General features: G+C 43.0%; 2 protein-coding genes across 13 annotated transcripts in view; one reads left to right on the plus strand and one right to left on the minus strand.

Moving 5' to 3' along the window:
• PSMD10 (proteasome 26S subunit, non-ATPase 10) overlaps positions 1-23,215 on the minus strand; it is a 32,687-nt gene extending 9,472 nt beyond the window's left edge. The window contains exon 1 of one of the 2 annotated variants that reach the window (XR_011559738.1): positions 22,386-22,605. Coding sequence is in view for 1 of the 2 variants with exons in the window: in XM_070759538.1 (XP_070615639.1) it covers positions 22,386-22,514 (129 nt within the window). In the remaining variant the exon portion in view is untranslated. Of the gene's footprint in view, positions 1-22,385 lie in introns of both variants that reach the window. The other variant, XM_070759538.1, reaches the window with a different exon arrangement.
• ATG4A (autophagy related 4A cysteine peptidase) overlaps positions 22,715-24,578 on the plus strand; it is a 44,552-nt gene continuing 42,688 nt past the window's right edge. For 5 of the 11 annotated variants that reach the window (XR_011559736.1, XM_070759531.1, XM_070759527.1 and 2 more), the window contains exon 1: positions 22,731-22,994. Coding sequence is in view for 9 of the 11 variants with exons in the window: in XM_070759531.1 (XP_070615632.1) it covers positions 22,985-22,994 (10 nt within the window). In the remaining 2 variants the exon portion in view is untranslated. Of the gene's footprint in view, positions 22,995-24,578 lie in introns of all 11 variants that reach the window. The other 6 variants (XM_070759532.1, XM_070759535.1, XR_011559737.1 and 3 more) reach the window with 4 other exon arrangements.

Raw genomic sequence — 24,578 nt, forward strand, 5'->3', positions numbered from 1 at the left:
GAGACCATTGCATCATTCAAAACAGCTTCTCCTACTTAAAACCCCTCCAAATAAGTGAACTTCAGTTCCCAGAATCCCTCAAACTGCATGGTCCTCATTGAGAATTCTGGTACTGAGCTTCTGGGTGGTGATCGAGCCGCGGCGGGAGGTCATGGATAGTGCTCTGTCCCCGTCTCTCCCTTTTTCATGCTGTAGGTCGCTGATTGCGATTCGGTTGAGCTTGGAGGGCTCGAGCTAGAACGGGGGGGTCTCCTGGATCCCAAAGGACAGAATGCCACTGCCCCAGAGGGAAAGGAATACCCTGCAGCTGCAGCGATGAAGAACCGTGCCTCAGCTCCAGCTGACACGCGGCCATAGAGGCATGTACACGAAGGAGGAAGCGAAAGCATTTAAAAAGAGGTCAATTGAAATAAAGATCAATAGAAAAGAATAAAAGAAAAGAAAAGAAAAGTACAGAATAAGGTAAAATTTTGGATTTTACAATTTTTGAAAAGTGAAAGAACTCGAAAGTAAATAAGGCGAACAAAGAAAAGTTTTCTCTTAACAATTAAATCCTTGGGTGAAAGGAAAGCTACAACCGGATCTATTTTTTAAATTATTTACTTCTTTCTTATAAACGAACTTTAACAGACAAGATATATTCCCCGTGTATACTACATCCCTGGAAAAGAACAAAAGAATTAGGGGATGAAACTTAAATAAAAGGGGAAAATAAATTAACAGAAAATATAGAGTGCTCAATGGCTTCTGGTTTCTGAAGATTGTTGTTTTCTTTCTCAAAAGAAAAACATATACAAATAGGATTAAAATATCAGAAGATTAGACATTGGGCATTGAAAAATTTTGATTGAACCCTGATGGAATAAACTAAACTGGACTTTATAAAATAGATTTCTGAAGTTTGGATGAATTTATAAGAGGGACTATTTTGTAAGAGATTGCAGCGTATGGATTAAACTACATTACCTAACGGACCTACATACAAACGGACAGAAATTTCAATTTGGATTATAAATCGAAGATAAATTTTTATTTTTTATTTTTCTTTATCTGTGGATTGACGTTAAGACTCTTGGATTCCCTTTTTTATGGATTTAAAACAATTGTGAGGTTGACGACTGAATAAACACTACAGACTAAAAGATGAAGGAAAGAAGGAAGAAGGATTCAAGAAGGACTTAATTTTAAAAAATTCTCTTTTTTGGAATTATTTACACTGAAAATACAACTTAAGTATGTTTACTGATTTTCTTTCTCTCATTATATTTTATATTTTATGGTTTCTTTTTTTATTATAGAGAGTTAAGGTATAAAATAATGTGCTAAACTTTTAATTTCCCCCCTCTCGATTTGATATACCCCCAAACCTTTTATAGACAGGTTGTTCCCTATATGTGGATGCTCCTGTGTTTTTTTTCCTTTCCTTTTCTTTTGACACTTGTTCTCCTGCTGATTTAATAGATTAACAGATTGAATTAAAATTAGTAATCAGTTAACTAATTATACATTATTATTATTTTTTTGCTTTTTTCATATACATATATATTAATTGACTAGATATAAGAGCATTGATAAATATCTGTTTTATTGAGGAGGTTTTAACTAGAATAAGTGGCAATAATTAATTGAGTGTGTTTTTATATATATATATATATATATACACATACAGTAATACCTCATGATACGAACTTAATTGGTGCAAGGAGGAGGTTCGTAAGACGAAAGGTTCGTAAGACGAAACATTGTTTCCCATAGGAAACAATGTAAAGTCAATTAATCCATGCAACAACAAAAAAAACCCGCAAAAAAAAACGCTGCCGCCCGGCTGTCACCTTTTAAAACAGCCTGGGGGCTTTGGCGTTGGGAGGCTGCTGAGAAGCCCCCTGGCTGTTTTAAAAGGTGACAGCCGGGCGGCGGGGCTTCTCAGTGAAAGTTCGGGTTTCGGAGGCTGCTTTGAGGAGGCGGGGAAGCCTCTTGCAGCAGCTGCCACAGCCGCCGGCTTCCCCGCCGCTCGCCCGCCGAGGATGCTGACCTACTGCCTTGCGGGGAAGCCGGGCAAGAGCGATCTTCTGCCGGCCATGGGCGAGTGGAGGGGAGTCGGCCATGGCTGGCAGAAGATCGCTCTTGCCCGGCTTCCCCGCGAGGCAGCAGGTCAGCAAGAGCAATCTTCTGCCGGCCATGGGCGACTCCCCGCCGCTCGCCCATGGCCGGCAGAAGATCGCTCTTGCCCGGCTTCCCCGCGAGGCTTCCCCCATCCTCGCCCGCCGCCCGCCCACCCAGAATGCTGACCTGATGCCTCGCGGGGAAGCCGGGCAAGAGCGATCTTCTGCCGGCCATGGGCGAGCGGCGGGGAGTTGCCCATGGCCGGCAGAAGATCGCTCTTGCCCGGCTTCACCGCGAGGCATCAGGTCAGCAAGAGCGATCTTCTGCCAGCCATGGGCGAGCAGCGGGGAGTCGCCCATGGCCGGCAGAAGATCGCTCTTGCCCGGCTTCACCACGAGGCATCAGGTCAGCAAGAGCAATCTTCTGCCGGCCATGGGTGACTCCCCGCCGCTCGCATTGGGGTGGGGGGGGCTGTCAGGACACCCCCCCACCCCAGCACTTTGCATCCCGCCGGCTAAGAGCAATCGGGCAGCAGTTTCTGCCGGACACGGGTAATGAGCGGGACAGAGAAGCGGGGAGAATCAGGAGGCTCCTTTGGCGGCTGGAGGCTGCCTGGCTTTGTGTTTTTGGCTGGGGGAGGAAGCAGTAGGACCTTCCTAACTCCCTCCCCCCCAGCCAAAACCCCAAAGCCTGTTTGCTGCCACACGATTTAGCCAGGACAGGAGCAAAGTGACGTGGAGGAATGGGGAGCTGAAACCGGGCGGTTTCAGCTTTCCATCCCTTCATGTCACTTCGCCGCTAAATCGTGTGGCAGCAAACATGCTTTGGGGGTTTGGCTGGGGGGGAGTGAGTTAGGAAGGTCCTACTTCTTCTCCCCCCCAGCCAAATCCCCAAAGCATGTTTGCTGCCACACGATTTAGCGGCGAAGGGACGTGAAGGGATGGAAAGCTGAAACAGCCCGGTTTCAGCTTTCCATCCATCCACGTCACTTCGCCGCTAAATCGTGTGGCAGCAAACATGCTTTGGGGGTTTGGCTGGGGAGGAGGGAGTTAGGAAGGTCCTACTTCTTCTCCCCCCCAGCCAAATCCCCAAAGCATGTTTGCTGCCACACGATTTAGCGGCGAAGGGACGTGAAGGGATGGAAAGCTGAAACAGCCCGGTTTCAGCTTTCCATCCATCCACGTCACTTCGCCGCTAAATCGTGTGGCAGCAAACATGCTTTGGGAGTTTGGCTGGGGGGGAGAGAGTTAGGAAGGTCCTACTTCTTCTCCCCCCCAGCCAAATCCCCAAAGCATGTTTGCTGCCACACGATTTAGCGGCGAAAGGACGTGAAGGGATGGAAAGCTGAAACCGCCCGGTTTCAGCTCCCCATTCCTCCACGTCACTTCGCTCCTGTCCTGGCTAAATCGTGTGGCAGCAAACAGGCTTTGGGGTTTTGGCTGGGGGGGGAGAAGTAGGACTTTCCAGCAGCCTCCGAACGCTGAACGCGGAAGTTCGGGTTTGTTCGGCTTCGGGAGGCTGCTGGAAAGCCGCCCGGCTGTTTTAAAAGGTGACCACCGAGCTGGGGGGCTTCCCAGCAACCTCCCGAACCCCGAACCCAGGTTCGGGGGGGTGCTGGCAAGCCCCCCAGGCCGGCTGCGACCTTTTAAAACAGCCGCACCGCTTCCCATCTGTCTCCTGAAGCCGAACGCGGAAGTTCGGCTTTGCCGTTCGGCTTCAAGAGACAGATGGGAAGCGGCGCGGCTGTTTTAAAAGGTCGCAGCCGGCCTGGGGGGCTTCCCAGCACCCCCCGGGTTCAGGGGGGTGCTGGCAAGCCCCCCAGGCCGGCTGCAACCTTTTAAAACAGCCGCACCGCTTCCCATCTGTCTCCTGAAGCCGAACATGGAAGTTCGGCTTTGCCGTTCGGCTTCAGGAAACAGATGGGAAGCGGCGCGGCTGTTTTAAAAGGTCGCAGCCGGCCTGGGGGGCTTGCCAGCACCCCCCGAACCCTGAACTTGTGCCGAACTTCCGGGTTCGGGGTTGGGGGGGTGCTGGGAAGCCCCGCCGCCCGGCTGTCACCTTTTAAAACAGCCGCGCAGCTTCCCAGCAGTCTCCGAACACCGGTTCGTAACTCAAAAAAAGTTCGTAAGAAGAGGCAAAAATTTTCTGAACCCCGGGTTCGTATCACGAGTTGTTCGTAAGACAAGGGGTTCGTATCTTGAGGTATCACTGTATATATATATTACATTTTATCACTGTATTCAACTTATATTTTTTTCTTTATTTCTTCATTGTATTATTGTATTTAGTTTGATTATAGTTGTTACAACAATTCACTTGCAATATTAAGAATAATAGATAAGTTACAATATTGTATTATTAATTGGATGCCAGCTTAGCATATTAACTTCAGAGATATGAGAAGTTCCTCTAGGATGTTAAACACGACTACAATAATAATAATAATAATAATAATAATAATAATAATAATAATAATAATAATAAACAGGCATCGACTCCATCCTCCACTCCACAAGGATCTCCAGTACCATCTCCATTACAACAAAGGATAATAACAACCATGTTGGCCAAGGAAAAAGAAAAAGAAAAGGAGAAAGTTCCGATAGAACCAAATTTTCAGATTATTCAAGATTCCTTGGCCGTCATCCAAGATTTTATGCAGAAAACTCAAATCTCTATGGATACAAATAGAGAAGAAATGAAAAAATACCTTGAAGACATGAAAGTTGAGATGGGAGATCTCAAAGTTGAAATGGGAGAAGTGAAAGAAAGTAATGGGTGGAAAAATAGAAGTTATACAACAAAATCTGAATGATAATGAAGAAAGACTTAAAACAATGGAAGACAAAGTGGAGAACGCAGGACAGAAGATGGAAGAATTTGAAGAACATAGTTACATAATCAACAGAGGCTTCGACGAAGCAATAATACATCTGGAATGACAATGTGCCTCACATGGATTGAGATTTCAAAACGTGAGAGAAGAAAAGGATAAAGATTTAAGTGTAAAGATGGCAGAGAAAATAGGAGAGATTTTGCAGATACTGTAGACCCACAAGAACTCCTAAAAGAAATAGATGTAATTTACAGAGTACAGACCATCTATGCCAGGAAACACAATCTGTCAAGAGAGGTCCATATTAAGTTTTCTATGAAAACAATCAGAGATGACATCTTAAAATGGTCAAGAAACCAAAGTTTGAAATATGGAAGAAAAGACATCATAATACTAAAACAAGTTCCAAAAAGAGTAAGAGAAAGTAGGAGGGAATATTATTTTCTTACTAGAATATTAATAAAAGAAAACATAACCTTTCAATGGCTGGTTCCAGAAGGACTCTCCTTATATTGGCAAGGAGCAGGATTAAGATAGAAAATTACTAAGTAATCCAAAGTTAGGAAATATCTATACAAGTTTAGCAGACCAAGAAAAAAGAGGTGTAGCAATGTATATTGATGATGCAATAGATTCAAACAACTATATAGTGATCAAGAAGATAGAATTTTAATTGTACAATTAAAATTAGAACCAAAAACTCTCATTATTATATCTATATATCAAAAACAATTTTATAAGGAATTACATGACAAAATAATTGAATTATCAATGGAAAATATGATAATAGTAGGCGACTTCAATACAATTTCTAACAGTCAAATGGATTATTCAGGCAAAAAGAAAGAAAAGGAAAAAAAGACAATTTTGCCAACAACTTTCTGGAAAATGAGTACTGAATTACTTTTAAAAGATGTTTGGCGTGAATGCCATCCACAAAATAAACATTATACTTTTTACTCAAACCCCCACAAAATTTGGGCTAGGATAGACATGGCCTGGGCACCAGCCCATACGATGGAATGGATTACGGATATCGAAATAGAAACAAATAGTTGGGCAGATCATAATCCACTAGTCATTTATTGGAAAGGTAAGAAAAAATTCAACAATTGGTATATGAATAGAAACATCTTACAAGATCCCCAATATAAAGAATGGATCAAAAAAGAATTAGAATTCTTCTTCGACACAAATAAAAATAATGAAACAACCCCACAAAATTCATGGGATACAACAAAGGCATATATTCGGGGCTTGACAATTTCTTTTATGGCAAAAAAAATAAAGAGAAAAAGAAACAATATCAAAAATTAGAGGAGGAGTTAAAAAAATTAGAATTAGAACTACAATGTAATGAATATGATAATAAAGTAAAAAACCAGATGGATCTATTAAAACATAAAATAAATCTGATAGAACAAGAACAAATAGCTGAAAAAATAAAAAGAGCAAAACAAGAATATTTTGAGCATGCAAATAATGGTTGGCCTATAAATTGAGAAAAGACAGAGAATCTAAAACAATTAAAAATTAGCATAGAACAGATGAAAAGAAGGAAATAGTGTTAGAATTTTATAAAAACTTATATAAAAAAGAAAAAAGAAGAGAAGATCTTTGATTTTTTGAGTTCTATAGACTTACCTATATTAACAGAACAGCAACAAAAGCTCAATAAACCTTTTACAATGCCTGAATTGCAACAATCACTTAAAAATCAGAAAAATAATAAAGCCACAGGCCCAGATACAATACCTGTGGAAATTTATAAATTAGACAGTAATATACTCTCCTCAAATATGTTAGAGATATTTAACAAGATAATTGCAGACGGTAAATTGCCTAGATCTTGGGCAGAAACTTTAATAACATTAATACAAAGTTAATACAAATACAAATAATAACACAAAGCGGGAACAGAAAAGGAAAAAATTGAAAATTACAGACTGATTTCCTTCCTAAACATGGATTACAAATTTTTTGTATCAATATTTATTTATTTATTTATTGTTAGAGTTGAAAGGGACCATGCAGGTCATCAAGTCCAACCCCCTGCCTGAGCAGGAATCCTAAAGCACCCCAGCCAAGTGGCAGTCCAATCTGCTCTTGAAAGTGTCCAGAGTTGGGGAGTTCACAACCTCTGCAGGCAGGTTGTTCCAATGGTTGATCGCTCTGACCGTCAGGAAGTTCTTCCTTACTTCTAGGTTGAATCTCTCCTTGGTCAACTTCCAGCCGTTGTTCCTCGTTCGGCCCTCTGGTGCTCTGGAGAATAGAGTGGCCCCCTTCTCTCTGTGGCAACCCCTCACATACCTGAATACAGCTATCATGTCCCCTCTGGCCCTCCTTTTCTCAAGGCTATCCATGCCCAGTTCCCGCAGTCTCTCTTCATAAGTCTTGGTTTCAAGTCCCCTAATCATTTTGGTTGCTCTTTTCTGCACCTTCTCCAGACTTTCAATGTCTCTTTTGAAGTGTGGTGACCAGAACTGGATGCAGTACTCCAGATGTGGTCTGACCAGGGCATAGTAGAGTGGTATTAATACTTCCCTGGTCTTGGAGCTCTTGTCGACATTGAACATCATGTTGTTAGTGTGGGCCCATAGTGTTAATCTGTCTAGATCTTTCTGTATTTTGAGCCTGTCCTCTAGGGTGTTGGCTACCCCTGCCAGCTTGGTGTCATCTGCGAATTTGATTAGTTCCCCTTCTACTCCCACATCCAGGTCATTAATGAAAATATTGAAGAGTACAGGGCCCAGGACGGAACCCTGTGGTATGCCACTGCCTACCTTCTTCCATGTGGATTTGGAACCATTGAGGACAACTCGTTGCGTACGGTTGGACAGCCAACTGTTTATCCATCTGCATGTGTTGTAGCCTACCCCATTTTTTTCTAATTTGTGGATTAGGAGATTGTGGTCAACTTTATCAAAAGCTTTGCTGAAGTCCAAGTATATGAGGTCTACTGCATTGTGTTGGTCCACTGATTTGGTTATGGTGATGAAAAATGATATGAGGTTGGTTTGGCATGATTTGTTTCTGACAAACCCATGCTGGCTATTGGATATAATGTTGTTTGTTTCTAGGTAGTGGCAAAGTTGTTTTTTAATTATTTTTTTCCAGTATTTTTACATACTGATTGGTCTGTAGTTGCCTGGATCAGTCTTTTTACCTTTTTTGTGGATGGGGACTACGTCAGCTCCTTTCCAGTCTTCTGGAAGGTCTCCAGTGGTCCAGGATTTTTGATAGATGAGGAGAAGTGGTTCCGCGATGGTGTCTGCCAGTTCTTTTAGGACTCTGGGGTGAAGTCCGTCTGGCCCTGGTGATTTGTACTCATTGAGCTCCCACAAGTAGTCCCTTATTGTGCTTTTGTTTATGTTGACTTCAGTTCCTGGGCTATTTGTTGCAGACTTGCAGGTTGGTTTGTAGGTGGTCTCATTTTGTGTGAACACTGATGCAAAGTAGGTGTTGAGCAGCTGTGCTTTGTCTCTGTTGTCTGTGATTTCATTACCATCTTCGTTTTTTAGTGTAGTGATTGTTTCCTTGATTTTCTTCTTATTGTTTATGTGCTGAAAGAAACTTTTTTTGTTGTTTTTGACTTTTGTTGCAAGGTATTGTTCGTGTTGGGAGTTTGCTGTTTTTATTTTTTGTTTGCAGGTTTTGGCTGTTTGCTGATATTCCGCTTTGTTTATGAGTCCTTCGTTTCATTTTTTGTATTTGGCTCTTTTTTCTTTTATGTTGTCTGTGAGTTCTTTGTTTAGCCAAGCTGGTTTCATTTTGGTTTTCATGTTTTTCTTTTTCATGGGGATTGCGTTGTTTTGGGCATCTATGATACTATTTTTTAGGGCCTGCCAGGCTTCCTGTGTGGTTTTACCCTTTAGAAGTTCCTTCCAGGGTTTTTTTCCCAGGTTCACTCTGAGCTTGTTAAAGTCCGCTTTTCTGAAGTCTGGGACTCTAGTGGTGTTGGGTACAGCAGTTGGTGTATGTAATATGTTGTATTTGAGGATGATATGGTCACTCTCACCCAGTGTCCCTTTTTCTTCAATTCCCTCTATTATTTCTTCCCTGTTTGTTATTATTAAGTCGAGTATTTCAGTCCCTCTGGTTCCTGCTTCCACTTTTTCGGTTAGAAAGTTATCAGTGAAGCTGGTGAGAAATCTATCAGACTTTCCACTTGGTGCTGAGTTTGTTTTCCAGTTAATGTCGGGGTAGTTGAAGTCTCCCATTATTGTTGTGCTGTACTTATTGCACATTTCTGTTAGTTGGCTTGTAAAGAGGTTGTCCATTTTATCTGTTTGGTTTGGTGGTCTGTAGTATACTCCAATTGTAGTGTTGCATTTCTTTTCTTTTATTCTAACCCATATGATTTCTAGGGGGTTATCTTCTTTGGTTGATATAGTTCTGTGGCAGTGTACTGGTCTTTTATGTAAAGGGCAACTCCTCCTCCTTTCTTGTTTAACCTGTTTTTCTTGAAGAGATTGTAGCCCTTTATCTGCGTGTTCCAGTTGTGTGTTTCGTTCCACCAGGTTTCTGTAATTCCAATTAGATCGTATTGCCCCTCGAATATTAGTAATTCCAGTTCGTCCTGTTTGTTCCCTAGGCTTTGTGCGTTTGTGTACAGGCATTTTAGGTGTTTGTGTCTGATTCTGTGTGTGCATTTTATATCCTCTGATTTATTTGTAGGCTTGACTTGTTCCCCTTCCTTGTTTTGTTCATTATTCAGTCTTTTAGGTTGGTCACCCTCCCCTCTCAGGTCTAGTTTAAAACCCTCCTGATAAGTTGGGCTAGTCGATTACCTAGGAGGTTCTTCCCAGCCCTAGTGAGGTGTAGCCCGTCTCTTGCTAAAAGTCCTTCTTGGAGAAACCAAAATTCTTTTGGCGACACCATCTCCTTAGCCAATAGTTTATTTGTGGGATTTTGTGTTCCCTGGCCGGGTGTTGTCCTCTTGTGGGTAGAATGGAAGAAAAAACAACTTGTGCACCTATCCTTTTGGCTGTGTTGCCCAAGTGGTCGTAGTCTTTCATTATTTGGTTCATGTCTTTTCCTGTGTCGTTTGTTCCCGCATGGATCACCACTAGGGGTTAGTAGTCAGAGGGCTTTCATATTTTAGTAGTCAGAGGTTTTGCGTTATGTCAGAGATTTTGGCTCCAGGAAGGCAGCATACCTCTCTGGATTGATTGTCTGGTTTGCAGATGGCAGGTTCAGTTCCCGAGAATTGAGTCACCAATTACCAGCACTCTTCTTTTCTTTTTGGTTGGGTTGGGGAGGGTGGGGTTGGCTTTCGTTGTGGAGGCATTTGGTGGTGTTTTGTTGTGCTTGGTTCTTGGTGGTTCCTTGTCAGGTGATTGCTGATTTTCTTCTGCCCGAAGTACTGAATACTTGTTGCTTGTAGGCAGTGGGGTAGGGAGGAAGTGGGTTTGGTTTGGTAGAGGTTTTGTATTTGGTTTGTTTTTTCTTCTTTGGGTTATGTGTGTCCAGTTGTTTACTATGTTGGGGGAGTTGGTTCGGCTTTGCTTGACTGGGGTGTTGGTTTTGTTGGAAGTGTGTTGGTCTTCCTCATTTTGATGTTGGTGTTTCAGGGTTCTTAGGTTTTCCTCTAAGTTTTCATTTTTTTCTTCAAGTAATTGGATTAGTATACACTTGTTGCAGGTATAGTTTTGGAGGTTTGAGGGGAGGGTTGTGTACATAGAGCACAGTCTACAGCTCACTATGGAATCGGTTCCATCTTCATCTTTGCTTATGGGGGGTTTGTCTCCCATGTGTATGGTTGGTGTGTCTTCTTCGTGTGTGTGTGTGTGTGTATGTGTGTGGGTCGTTCTTCATGTGTGTGATAAATTGCTGGGCAGGTGAGGGAGAATGCAGTGATGGCAGTTCTGCTTTTAGTGTACTAGACAGGTTGGGGTTCAGTGTCCAGTTGTTGGTGTTGTCCAGATGTGTGCTATTAATGCGTTATTATTGTGCTTTTTGTTATGTTTATGTTTTTGTTGGCGTATTTGCTGTTAGTTGTCTTGAATTAGTTATTTGTTGTTTGTTTCTTTTCTATTCCTTCCCCCCCCCCCCCGCTTCCTCTAGGGCAGTGTTTCCCAACCTTTTTTGGGCCGCGGCACATTATTCATATTTTCAAAATCCTGGGGAACACTGAACGGGGTGGGGTGTGGGGTGTGGGGGCTAAAGAAAAGTTTGGACAAAAAAAAATCTCTTCCTCCATTTCGCTCTATTTCTCCCTCCCTCTTTCTCTCTCTTCCTTCCTTCCCTTCTTTCTCTCCATCCCTCTTTCTTTCTTCCTCTCTTTTTTGCTCTCTTTCTCTCTCCCTCCTTCCCTCCCTCTATGTCTTTCTCTGTCCCTTGCTCTCTCTGCCTCTCTTGCTATCTCTTTCATTCTCTCTCTTTCTCTGTCTTTCTATGTCTCTCTTGCTCTCTTTCTTTCTCTTTCTCTATCTCTCTTGCTATCTCTCTCTATCCCTCTTGCTATCTCTCTTTCATTCTCTCTCTTTCTCTGTCTCTCTTGCTCTCTTTCTTTCTCTCTCTCTGTCTCTCTTGCTATCTCTCTTGCTATCTCTCTGTCCCTCTTGCTATGTCTCTCTTTTTCTCTCTGCCTCTCTTGCTATGTCTCTCTTTCTCTCTCTCTGTCTCTCTTGCTTTGTCTCTTTCTTTCTCTCTCTCTCTCTGCCTCTCTTGCTATGTCTCTCTTTCTCTCTCTCTCTCTGCCTCTCTTGCTATGTCTCTCTTTCTGTCTTTCTCTCTCTCTGTCTCTCTTGCTTTGTCTCTCTTTCTTTCTCTCTCTCTCTCTGCCTCTCTTGCTATGTCTCTCTCTCTCTCTCTCTGCCTCTCTTGCTATGTCTCTCTTTCTGTCTTTCTCTCTCTGTCTCTCTTGCTGTCTGTTTCTCTCTCTTTCTCTCCCTCTCTTGCTATCTCTTTCTCTCCCCCCTCTCTCCCTCTCTCTTTCTCTCAGCAGCCGCAGCGGGTAGTAGCCGTGGGGCGGCGGCAAGGTCGTCAGCTGTGAGGCGGAGCTCCGGAACGGAGGCACTGACGGCTGTTCGGGAGCTCCGCCTCACAGCTGACCACTCTGCCACTACGGCTGCTGAGAGAAAGAGAGAGGGAGAGAGGGGGGAGAGAGGGGCTACTACCGCTGCGGCTGCCGCCGCCATCACCCTCCCGCTGCGCGCCACCCTTCCGCTGCCGCTACCCTCCCACCAGGCCCCAAAGCTCACCTGCTGCAGCCACCAGGGAAGCTCCAGCAGGGCGGGGCGCTGCAGTTGCCGGAAAACTTGGGAGGCGCTAAGAAGGAAGCTCAGCTTCCGTTCTCACAACTTTTTGCTCTTTGCAAAAAGTTTCGAGACCAGAAGCTGAGCTGCTTTCTTCGCGGCACACCCGACCATGTCTCGCGGCAAACCAGTGTGCCGCAGCACACCGGTTGGGAAACACTGCTCTAGGGCAGTGTTTTTCAACCAGTGTGCCGCGGCACACTAGTGTGCCACGAGACATGGTCAGGTGTGCCGCGAAGCTTAGAGAGAAAGGAAGAAAGAGAAAGAGAGAAAGAAAGAAAGAAAGAAAGAGAGAGAAAGAGCGAGCGAGAGAGATAACAAGAGAGAAAAAGAAAGCAAGAGAGAGAGAAAGAGAACAAGAGACAGAAAGAGAGAGAGAGAGAGAGAAAGAGAGAGAAAGAAAGCAAGAGAGAGAGAGAGAAAGAGAGGGAGGGAAGGAGAGAGAGAAAGACATAGAGGGAGGGAGGGAGAGAGAAAGAGAGCAAAAAAGAGAGGAAGGAAGGAGGAGAAAGAAAGAGGAAGGGAGAGAAAGAGGGAGGGAGGGAGAAAGAAATAGAGCAAAGGGGAGGAAGAGAGAGAGATAATTTTTTTTGTCCAAACTTTTTTTAGCCCTCCCCCCCCTCGCTCAATGTGCCCCAGGGTTTCGTAAATGTAAAAAATGTGCCGCAGCTCAGAAAAGGTTGAAAATCACTGCTCTAGGGGGACGTTTATACGTGTAGCTTGGTTGGGGGGGCGCTTGGTGTCGGGTGCTCACTTGGTGTCAGCTTAAGGGAGTCCTCCTGGCATCTGGTGCTCCTGGCAGTTGGGGGGAGGTTGCTGAGGGCAGTCAGTTCGGCGTCGGGGCTTCGTGGGGGGGGTGTCACTGAGGGCTCCGGAGGCTCAGAGGAGTCCTCCTGGCTTCTGGCGCTCCCGGCAGAGTCAGCTGGGAGTCAGGGCTTCAGGCGCTCGTCGGGGCTTTGGGGGAGGTCGCAGATGGCTCCGGAGGCTCGGGGGAGTCCTCCTTGCTTCTGGCACTCCCGGCAGAGTCAGCTGGGTGTTGGGGCTTCGGGGGAGGTCGCAGATGGCTCCGGAGGCTCGGGGCAGTCCTCCTGGCTTTGGGCGTTCGTCGGGGCTTTGCGGGAGGTCGTAGATGGCTCCGGAGGCTCGGGGGAGTCCTCCTGGCTTCTGACGCTCCCGGCAGAGTCAGCTGGGTGTCGGGGCTTCGGGGGAGGTCGCTGAGGGCTCCAGAGGCTCGGGGGAGTCCTCCTTGCTTCTGGTGCTCCCGGCAGAGTCAGCTGGGTGTCGGGGCTTTGGGGGGGGTTGCTGAGGGCTCACGAGGCTTGGGGGGAATCCCCTGGTGTCTGGCGCTCCGGGCAGTCAGCTGGGTGTCGGGGCTCTTGGTAGGTAGCTGGGTTCGGGGAATCCTCGTGGCGTCGGGGTTCCCGGTGGATCAGCTCGGTGTTGGGGGTTCTGGGTTGGTTTTAATATGGGCGCAAAAGGCGGCAGGCAGCTCTTTTCAACTAGCGGCTGCCATTTTCCGAGCCCTAGCTGACTCGTCTGCAATTTCTCTGTGGCGAAAAGTGAACAAAAATGCTACAGAGCAGCAGGGTCTTGGGATCTTCCTAAGCAGAGAGTGCTCACCTTCTGGATTACGAAAAGACCGCTGAGTTAAGTACAAGAAATTTCCTATATTTTGATGTTTTTCGCCGTGGTCTGGCGGAGTAGTAGTTCCCTCCCTACTTCTTGTTGCCCCACCGGAACTGGTATATATGCGTTTAGACTTAAAAATATTATGAATGAAATAATACATGAAGACCAGAATAGATTTTTGCCAGGCAGACAAAAATAAAAATAAAAATTGAGGACAATTATAAACACATTGGAATACTATGAACAACACCCAGAAAAACAAATGGCACTAGTGTTTCTAGATGCCAAAAAAGCATTTGATAACATAGATTGGATTTTTTATGAAAATGCAATTAAATAAGATGAATGTGGGAACCAAATTTTTTAACATAATAGACGCTATCTATTCAAATCAATCAGCTAAAATTATATTAAATAATGAACAAACAGAAAGATTAGAAATACAAAGAGGAGTTAGACAAGGTTGCCCCATATCACCATGGTTATTTATTTTAGCACTGGAAACATTATTAATAAAGATAAGAACAAAAAATGACATTAAAGGATTGCAGATTAAAAAAGAATCATACAAGGTCCAGGCATTTGCTGATGATGTGGTCTTTATAATAGAAGATCCCATGACATCAATATTAAAATTAATAGATTTAATAGAAGAATATGGGAAAGTGGCAGGTTTGAAAATTAATAAGAAAAAGACGTAATTATTAACAAAAAATATGATGGATCCACAGATAAAATAATTAGAAAACTTAACAAATATGAAAATAACAAAAAAAGTAAAATATTTGGGAATTTGGATCTCAGCCAAAGCTATATCCTTAAAAAAATGATAATTATATCAAATTAAAAAAGATTTGGAAATATGGAACAATCTACAGTTATCTTTACTAGGAAGGATTTCTACAATTAAAATGAATATTCTTCCTAAAGTATTGTTTTTATTTCAGGTAATTCCAATAAATCCGGGAGGGAATTTTTTTAAAGAATTAACCATGATTACTAAAAAATTTATATGGCAAGGTAAAAAACCAAGAATAAAACAAAGTGCACTAGAAGACTGGAAGGAGAGGGACGGGCTCGCCCTTCCAAATTGGAAATTATACTATCAAGCGGCAGCTTTATCTTGGATAAAAGAATGATTTAATGTTAGGTTGGCACACCTTTGTTTGGTATGAAAAGTTCAAAAATCATTCATATTTTAAAAGACACACGATAAGAAAGGCCTTATTAGATGTCTGGAATGAGATTTTTAAAAACCACTTCTTGGTAATTTCGCCCAAATTTATTAAAAGAAGGTAAAATATGGAAATATAGAGATATACTTGATAATCAATTAAAATTGAAAACAAAACAAAACAAGAATTACAGGATGTAGGCATAGAAATGGATTGGTGGCAATATGTCCAGATCAAGTCCAGATTCCAAAAAGATGTAAGAATATTCATATTTAAGAAAGATAATAATATATTAGGGAAATTATTAATTCAAAATCAAGGAAAATTGATTGGGAAAGTGTATAAATATTTAATAAATTCCAAGACAATAGATTGGATATTAAAAGATAATATGATAGTTGGTGTAAAAACTTAGGAAAAAAAGAGATTTAGATATGTGGGAAAAGGTATGGATATATAATTGGAAAATAACTAAATCAGTCTCTTTTAAAGAAAATCAAATCAAGATGTTTTATAGATGGCATTTGCCACCCAATAGAATCTCAAAGATGTTTCCAAGTACTTCACCCAATTGTTGGAAACGCAAAAAAGAAATTGGTACATACTTTCATACATGGTGGACATGTCCAAAAGCAAAGATCTATTGGAATAAGGTGGAAAAATGGTTAAGAGAAATTACAAACAAAGAAATTAGGAAGACCCCACAATTTTTCTTATTAGGTATCACAGATACCAGGTATAAAAAAGAAACATATTATTTAATAATTCATATTTTAGTATCTGCAAGGATTGTTTTTGCACAAAAATGGAAAGAAAAGGAAATTCCAAAAGACGAAGAGGTTTTTAGGAAGATTATGGAATGTGCAGAATTAGATATGATGACGAGGCAGTTGAATAACCAAGTTGAATCTGAATTGTATAAAACTTGGCAGAAGGTTTACAACTGGTAGAACACAAAAAAAAAGATTTTTAAAGATATCAAAATAAAGTGTTAAATAGTTAAATTTACTAGACAGAATATATCATATAGAGATATTTGATAGATAAGTTTATTCTTCCAAATTGGTTTAAACCACAATTATATAATTGGTGGAAAGTATTGAAAACTAAAAATTTCTATGATAGCATATATTATATAGAGATATTTTATTGATATGTTTACTTTTCTGTATTGATCTAAACCAGTGATGGGCAACCTTTTGAGTTTGTTGTGTCAAAATTCGCCAAAAAACCGAGCATAATTCGGGTGGTGTGTCACCTTGACAAAAAAACACTCTCACTCTCTTCCTTCCTCTCTCCTCTCTCACTCTTTCTTTCTTGCTCTCTCTCACTCTCTCTCTTCCTTCCTATCTTCTCTCTCTCTCTCTTTCTCTATCTTGCTTTCTTCCTCTCTCACTCTCTTCCTTCCTCTCTCATCTCTTTCTTTCTCCCTCTCTCTCTCTCTTGCTTTCTTCCTCTCACTCTCTTCCTTCCTCTCTCATCTCTCTTTCTTTCTCTCTCTATCTTTCCCCCTCTTGCTCTCCCTCTCTTTTTCTCACTTTCCCTCTCTTGTTTTCTTTCTCTCTCTCTTGCTTTCTCTCTCTCTTGCTATCTCTTTCTCTCTCCCCCTCTCTCTTTCTCACTTTCTATCTTGCTCTGTCGCTCTCACTCTCTTTCGTTCTCCGGAGGCTGGCGAAGGTGATTTTCAGTGTCGGGCGCGCGGGCCGGCGCGCGCTCTCCCCCATCGCCCTGCCAGCCCGCCCAGAACATTCAAAGTAAGAGCGAAGTTTTTTCTTACTTTGAATGTTCCTGGCGGGCTGGCAGGGCGATGGGGAGAGCGCGTGCCGGGCCGCGCGCCCGACACTAAAAATCGCCTTCGCCGGCCCCCGCTGTGAGAATGCCTGCTGCGCCTCTCTTGCAGCGGCGGAGAAAGAGAGGCGAAGTGGGCGGGCAGGGAGCAGCGGCAAGTAGCCAGGGGCGCGAGGGGCCTAGAGGCGCGGGGGGGCAGGGTTGGTTTGTGTGTGCCCTTGGAAAAGGGTGCATGGGGCGGGCGGCGTTTTGGGGTGCGCTGGCGCAGGAATGCGCAGGCTACAGCGAACGGTGCGGCACAATGACTGCTGCGGGCGCCACGGGGCCGGCACACGGTGGCGGGCCAAAACCGGGGCGTGCGGGCCCCCCCCCAATTTTCAGTTTGCCCGGGCCCCTGACGCCAGTCCTGGTAGTACCGGCCTATCGGCGGCCCTGCTGTACCTGCTTGCAGTCGGTGGGAAATTGGAAAGCGGGGAGATTTGCATCTTGGCCACTCCCTAAAGCTCCCCTTTTCTCGGCGGCCGCGTGTCACCGAAAATGGCTACGCGTGTCAGTGCTGACACGCGTGTCATAGGTTCGCCATCACTGATCTAAACTATAATTAGTTTTCTCTTTCTGTATTAAAAAGACTTCTATGCCGAGTGGAGCAATTGTAGCTTTTTGTGTTAAATGTAGTGTCTTGTCAATTTAATGTTTGTTCGTTTTATTATGTCTTTTATTTTGAATAGCAATAAAAACATTTTTTTTTTAAAAAAAGAATTCTGGTACTAAAATTTAGATCTTGAAGTCAGCCAGCTAAAGGAAGTTTTCCCTCTTTAGGTCACTTCTTTCAAACACACACTTTAGAATAGGGGTCCCCAAACTTGGCAACTTAAAGACTTGTGGACCTGTGGAATTCCACAAGTCTTAAAGTTGCCAAGTCTGAAGACCTCTGCTTTAGAAGAAAGCTGCTGTTCTTTAAGAAGTATTTAAGAAAGAGCCGTGGTGGCACAATGGTTAGAATGCAGTAGTGCAGGCTAACTCACTCCTTACTCCAGGAGTTTGATTCTGAGGGGCTCCAGGTTGACACAGCCTTTCATCCTTCTGAGGTAGGTAAAATGAAAACCCAGATTGTTGGGGCAAGATGCTGACTCTGTAAAACCGCTTAGGGAGGGCTGTAAAAGCATTACCTAAGTCTAAGTGCTATTGCTATCTCAAGCAAGTCAATATGTACAAATTGTATTGTATTTTACACAAAAAATCCTGAAGAAACAATCTTTAATTTCAGAATGCTTGTCTTGAATATTTATTCTAATGAAAATGTGGTGGAGAAAATGGTATTTCCAAGGGGAGTGCCTCTGGTTTTGTCAATATACTACAGAAAGATTAGTCTATGCCAGTGATTTTCAACCTTTTTTGAGCCGCAGCACATTTTTTACATTTTAAAATCCTGGGGCACACCACCAACCAAAATGACACAAAATGACATCCTAAGACCCTCTCCTCTCTTTTTCCATCTGTCTCCCCCCCCCCACCCTTGTGTAACACTCTAGAACCATTTCCAAAAACAGGTGAGGGCTGGGGGGGGGTTTCTCTCTTATTCTTTGGGTGCTTTTTATCATATGCTTTAAATCAAGTCACTTCTCTCTCTTCTGTTTCTCTCTCTTTCCTCTCATTCTCTGTCTCAATCATTTTCTCATTTCTCTTTTGTCCGCCCCTTTTTGCTCATTTCTCTCTCCTTTCCTCTCCTTTTCTCTCTCTCTATCTCTCTTGCTTTCTCTCTCTCTCACTCTTGCATTCTCTGTTTCTCTCTTTTCTTTCTCTCTCTTGCTTTCTCTCTCTCTCTCTCTTTCTCTCGCTTTCTTTCTCTCTCTCTCTCTTTCTTTCTTTCTCTTTCTCTGTCTCTCTCTCACTCTCTCTCTCAGCAAAAAGTTGTGAGACCGGAACCTGAGCTTCCTTCTTCGCGGTACACCTGACCATGTTTCGCGGCACACTAGTGTGCCACGGCACACTGGTTGAAAAACACTGGTCTATGCAACAGTGAAAACATTGCATCTAGAGTTAATGAACCTAGCAGTTATGGAAGTAAATGGGACTAACCCCAATCAGAGGGGTATGATACCAAAAAAGGTATTCACAAGCTACAGCCCATCAGATGCAAGGAATTGCATGGCAGGTATATTTGGTAAATTTTATAGGTGCATTACTAGTGAATAATGCTGCACGTCTTTTTCAAAACAACATTATCAATTAACCATAGTGTCACAAGATGCCATTTTTTATGAAAGAGAGTAAAAGCCAAACGTTGAGCAATTTTGCTGAGTTCTGTGAATGAAACTTCCTTTCATCTGAATACTGCATATGAATATCTCTCAAAAGAGTTCAGGATCAAAACGATAAGGAAATATTAACCCATGTCAGAGTATTTTAGCTAAACTTTGGATGGGCAGAAGGGCGAGACAGTCCAGTGCAAATATATTCAGCTCCCATCATGCTCAGCATAGCCATCCTGGCTGGGGGTTCTACCCCTTGAGGTCAAACAGAGCCTCCAGCCCCCAGCTTTAGCAGAAGCAGAGATGGGAAGAGGTCTGATACCAGCTTGAGATGCTATGAACATACTTCAGTTGCACAATTGAAGGATGTTCCCAAAGTACCTCCTGGCCCCTGCAAGGGAGAGATGCCTCCCTCAAGTTCACTTCGTCTCCTGCAAAGTGCTTGATTGTGGACCGACTTTGACATGTGCAGATGGCTAATCTCAGGCTCTTCAGCAGAGTCTTGAAATGGGAAGCATGGGACGTGAGGGGGATTTACAATTTCAGGGCAATTTGTCCATTGCGAGAGACACAGAAACTGTTCACAATCAGTCCTAAAGCTGCATATCAGGTGTGAATATTGTGCACCAGAGACTGAATCCTCCCTTTGGAAACCCTGCCTAGATTTTAAGAACTGAATGAAGAGAACTGCCATGCTGAGATTACAGGTGTTATTAGACAGGACCTCTTCCAAACACTGGAGCTTCCTGGCAAGCCAAATCAACAAAGTGTGGTTATTCAGATGAACATTTGATTTTTATGAATTTTAAGTTATTTTCTTTTTACAATTTTTAAGACAGTCGATCTGTTGCAGAAGACAACTGGAATTCTTATCTCATTAGCATTTGGGAAGATAATATAGTTATTTGTGACTGAATCACTCAAGGTTAAACAAACCATGGCTTATGTGCAAATCTCCTAATGAATGTCCAAAGCCACCCAGGAGTTGAGTTGGTCCAGTGGCATCAAGTGCTGGTCTGTTTAACTGAATTACCGTATATACTCGAGTATAAGCCGAGTTTTTTAGCCCCAAAAATGGGCTGAAAAACACAGCCTCGGCTTATACTCGGGTCATTGACAAAGTCACCACACGAGGGCGCCATTGCTTGAGCCAGAGCCAGGAGGTTTACAGCTTTGTTCCCTCTCGCACGCCGTAGTTCCTCTCCCTAGCTCAAGCAAAGAAGGCAGCCATTTGCAATGGTGAGTCGGATTAAAAAGGCCCCCTGCTGTCAGATTCTCCTCCCCCTCCTTTGAAAGGATTTAAACTGTTTAAAAAATGGTATTTTGTGGTAGTTGCTGTCCTTGCTTGGATAGGATCTAATAATGTGTTATGAGGCAGAGCTAGACAGGAATTCTTTTTCTATCTGTCTATCTTTCTATCTATCTATTTTTCTATCTATCTATTTTTCTATCTATCTATCTATCTATCTATCTATCTATCTGTATCTATTTCTTTCTATCTATCTATCTATCTATCTATTTTTCTATCTGTCTGTCTATCTTTCTATCTATCTATATCTATCTATCTACCTATCTATCATCTATCTATCTATCTATCTGTATCTATTTCTATCTATCTATTTTTCTATCTAACTATTTTTCTTTCTATCTATCTATCTATCTATCTATTTCTATCTATCTATCTATCTATCTATCTATTTTTCTATCTGTCTGTCTGTCTGTCTGTCTATCTATCTATCTATCTATCTATCTATCTATATCTATCTATCTATCTATCTATCTATCTATCTATCTATCTATCTATCTATTTCTATCTATCTATCTATTTTTCTGTCTGTCTGTCTGTCTATCTATCTATCTATCTTTCTATCTATATCTATCTATCTATCTATCTATCTATCTATCTATCTATCTATCTATCTATCTATCTATTTGGTTTTCTATGCTGATAACCTCACAGCAGCTAATGCTGAAGCTCTTCTTTGGATAAACTTGTTTGTTTGTTTGTTTGTTTGTTTATTTAATTGGATTTGTATGCAATCCCTCTCCAAGGACTCAGGGTGGCTCACAGCATATATAAAAACAGAACAATAATGTAAATCCAATTAATGATGAGAAGGAATCCAGTTTTGAAGGATTTTAACTCTTAGGTTTTAGCTTTGTTCCTGATCGAGCTACTTTTTAATTTATTGTTAATATTGTTAATTTGTTTACCCTCTTTTAAATTTACAGAGCTAGTTTACTGGTTTTCTTTAAAATAAATATTCTAAAACATGTCCCAATTAATGTAATTTTATTGTTTTCCATTTTTATAAGTTACCAGTAGCCACTGCATTTTCTAACCTCGGCTTATACTCGGGTCAATACGTTTTCCCAGTTTTTGTGGCAAAAATTGGTGCCTCGGCTTATACTCGGGTCGGCTTATACTCGAGTATATACGGTATGTGAATCTGAATATTCAACTCCCAGGCAGTTGATGCCCACAAGTCTTAAAGTTGCTAGGTTTGAAGAAAGACCTATGCCTTAATATTGTTTAAATACACTGATATTTGCATAATACAGTATTGATTGAAGGTTATCAATATTATAGTGTTTAAGTAGCTAGAATTGGTGTTTCTCAAACTTGGTAATTTTAAGGTGCCTGGATTTCAATCCCATATTTCCACAGCTAAGGGTGAGAACACTGAGGTAGACTACTGGGAATAAGACGTACAGGTAGTCCTCAATTTACGACCACAATGAAGCCCTGAATTTCTGTTGCTAAAAGAAACATTTAAGTGGGTTTTGTCTCATTTGCAACTTTTCTTGCTACAGTTAATTGAATCTTTGCAGTTAAGTTAGTAACACAGTGGTTAAGTAAATTTGATGTCCCCATTGATTTTGCTTAGCAGGTCGCAAAAAGTGCACACCTGACTCAGAAGCTGAATTAGTTCCAAGCATCTGAGTTTTGATTATGTGACTGTGAAGATACATGTAATAAAAGGTATTTTCATTTGGGTAAAATACAACGTAATATAAACCTAAGGAGTACTAATCTTGAGCATAGTTATTTGAATATGCCACTTTTTATTGAAGCAAATGAATATTAGCCTTCAGACAGCATTTCTACTGAGTTCCTTAAAAGAATCCAAATACACTTGTGTAAAAAAAATGAAAGCATATATTAATTGCAGGAACTATCTTAATAATATTTTATTATTTTTTTCGTCTGTGGTTGGGAAGCCATATTTAAGCCGTGCAAAACAAGCTAGGTCTGCTGGACAAGCCAGGATCCAATAAACCATGGTTTGCGATGCCAAGGCCACCAAGACTGACCACGCTCTTCCCCGCTTGCTGAGCCAACCTGATCGGCGCGTGTCGCTAAGCTCCGGTTGGCGACCAATCGCTCCTTGACCTCCTCCAGCCGCCCCGCGTAAGCCAAGTTGCAAAGCTCCAGGTCGGACACAGACGCTCCACCGCCTCGTCCCTCCATGCCGGAGACTGAAGAAAATTTCCCAGCGCGCCTCTGCGCAGACTCCACGATGCGGGCAGGGATGAGGGTGGATGGAACCGACAGTCCCCGCTCCACCAATCGAGGAGTGATCGCCAGGCGAGCTACCAATAGACACGGCGTTTCCCCCCTCCATCCAACTCCTCCCACTTCCCCGAACGTGAGCTTCCCTCGCGCGCAGGCGCCGCAGGAGGCACCGCGAGGGCTGATGGGAATTGGAGTGCGTGGAGCGGCAGGGGCGCAGAGGAGGGGCGCAGGGACACGCGATGGAAGGACCACAACTCCCGGCGTGCGCTGCGCGGGTGGAGACAGTCGTCGCCGTGTTGTTCTCTGCGGGGAGGAAGAGTCTAGGGCGCCGCCGCCGCCGCCGCCTGAGGGAAAGAAAAGAAGCGGCCGAAGGAGGCGGCGGCGCGGAGATGAGAGGATGGTGGTGGCGGTGACGCGGAAGGAGGATGGAGTCTGGTGAGGCCCGGCCTTGCCCAGGGAGCGGGACACCTCTCGGGGCGGTAGGGGAACCGGGCGAGGCAGAAGTGTTTCTCCCCCTTCTCAGGTTCAGCCCACCAAGCCCCCTTCGGGGCAGCTGTCACTCAGGCTGACTTTGAACTCCAGCTCCCATCGCCCCCAGCCAGTCCGCAGCTTTCCCCGGCAGCGTCAGGGAAAGTCCGCACCTTTCCCCATCGCCCTCAGCCGCTATGGCCCCAGACGTCTCCTGTCAGAGTGGGAAAGGGACTCGGCACGCACACACACACAGACACAATTCATTTATTTGATTTCTATGCCGCCCAATCCCAAAGGACTCAGGGCAGCTTACAAAGAATATAACAAAGTACAGTTAACAATAAAAAGAAGTCAGGTAAAAAATAAAACAATAACACCTGTTAAAACCCACAAAAATATGTTATATATATAGAAAATATATATGGAACATATTTTTGCTTTTAAGTGATTCGACTGATAAGTCCTTTGACAGAAAAACACATACACACACACACATACACACAAACGCATACATATTTCAGCAATCACCTGCAGTGTGTAGCAAGAACATGTTGCAATCTGCAGAGTCTAGTATGGAAAGTCAATGTGAGCACTGTGGGGCTGAAAGAGAGAGGGAGAGGGGGGGAGAAGAGGCAGGGTGGTGTAATGGTTAAGGCACAAGGCTAGAAACTGAAAAGTTCTTATTTCTGCCTGAGGCACAAAGAGAGCTGGGTGAATTTGGGCCAGTCCCTTTCTCTCAGTCCCAGGCTGCAAGGGAAAACCATTTCTGAAATCCTGCCAAGCAAATTGCAACACTGACTTAAAAGCACTAAAAATAAAATAAGTGTCTGAAAAACAAAGACAGCTCCATTTATATAAGGTATTACAGTGAACTTAGCTGGAGGTTATCTGAGTTAAACTATTTCTCTTCAGGTGGGGCTGCAACTATTGCAATAATTTTAACCAGTGGAGAATATCTATTATAGTGTGCAGTAACAAAAAATTGTTATTCCCTATGAAAGCTTAAGATAGACATCATACCTTATAGTTCAGTTGTAAAATATTTTTCCCATTATTCTTACATGTCTGGTTTGCATTAACTTCTTTATGTTATAACATATTTTGAATATTAAACTATGCCTTTTAAAATATCTGTAGCTGTTCTTTGTTGATTTGAAATTAATGCATTAAAGCAGGGGTCAGGAACCTTTTTGGCTAAGAGAGCCGTAAACGCCACATATTTTGAAATATAATTCCGCGAGAGCCGTACGTATCTCCCTTTCTCTCTTTCTTTCTCTCTCTCTTTCTCTCCCCCTCTCTTTGTCTCTTTCTATCTCTTTCTCTCCCTCCCTCTATCTTTCTCTTTTTATCTCTCTCTTTCTCTTTCTCTCTCTCTCTTTCTCCCCCTTCTCTCTGAAGTGGGGAGGGCCGGGTTGGCACCAAGGGAGCTCGAGACGGGGTGCAAAAGCAAACTACTCTGCTGGCCCAGGCCCACATCGGAAGGAAGGAAGGAATGGTAAAAGGGGCGATCAAGAGAGGAATGGGTGAATGAATGGACGGAGGGTGGGA

The sequence above is a fragment of the Erythrolamprus reginae genome, chromosome 8 (assembly GCF_031021105.1).
Source record: "Erythrolamprus reginae isolate rEryReg1 chromosome 8, rEryReg1.hap1, whole genome shotgun sequence".
In the NCBI taxonomy this organism is placed as follows: Eukaryota; Metazoa; Chordata; class Lepidosauria; order Squamata; family Dipsadidae; genus Erythrolamprus; species Erythrolamprus reginae.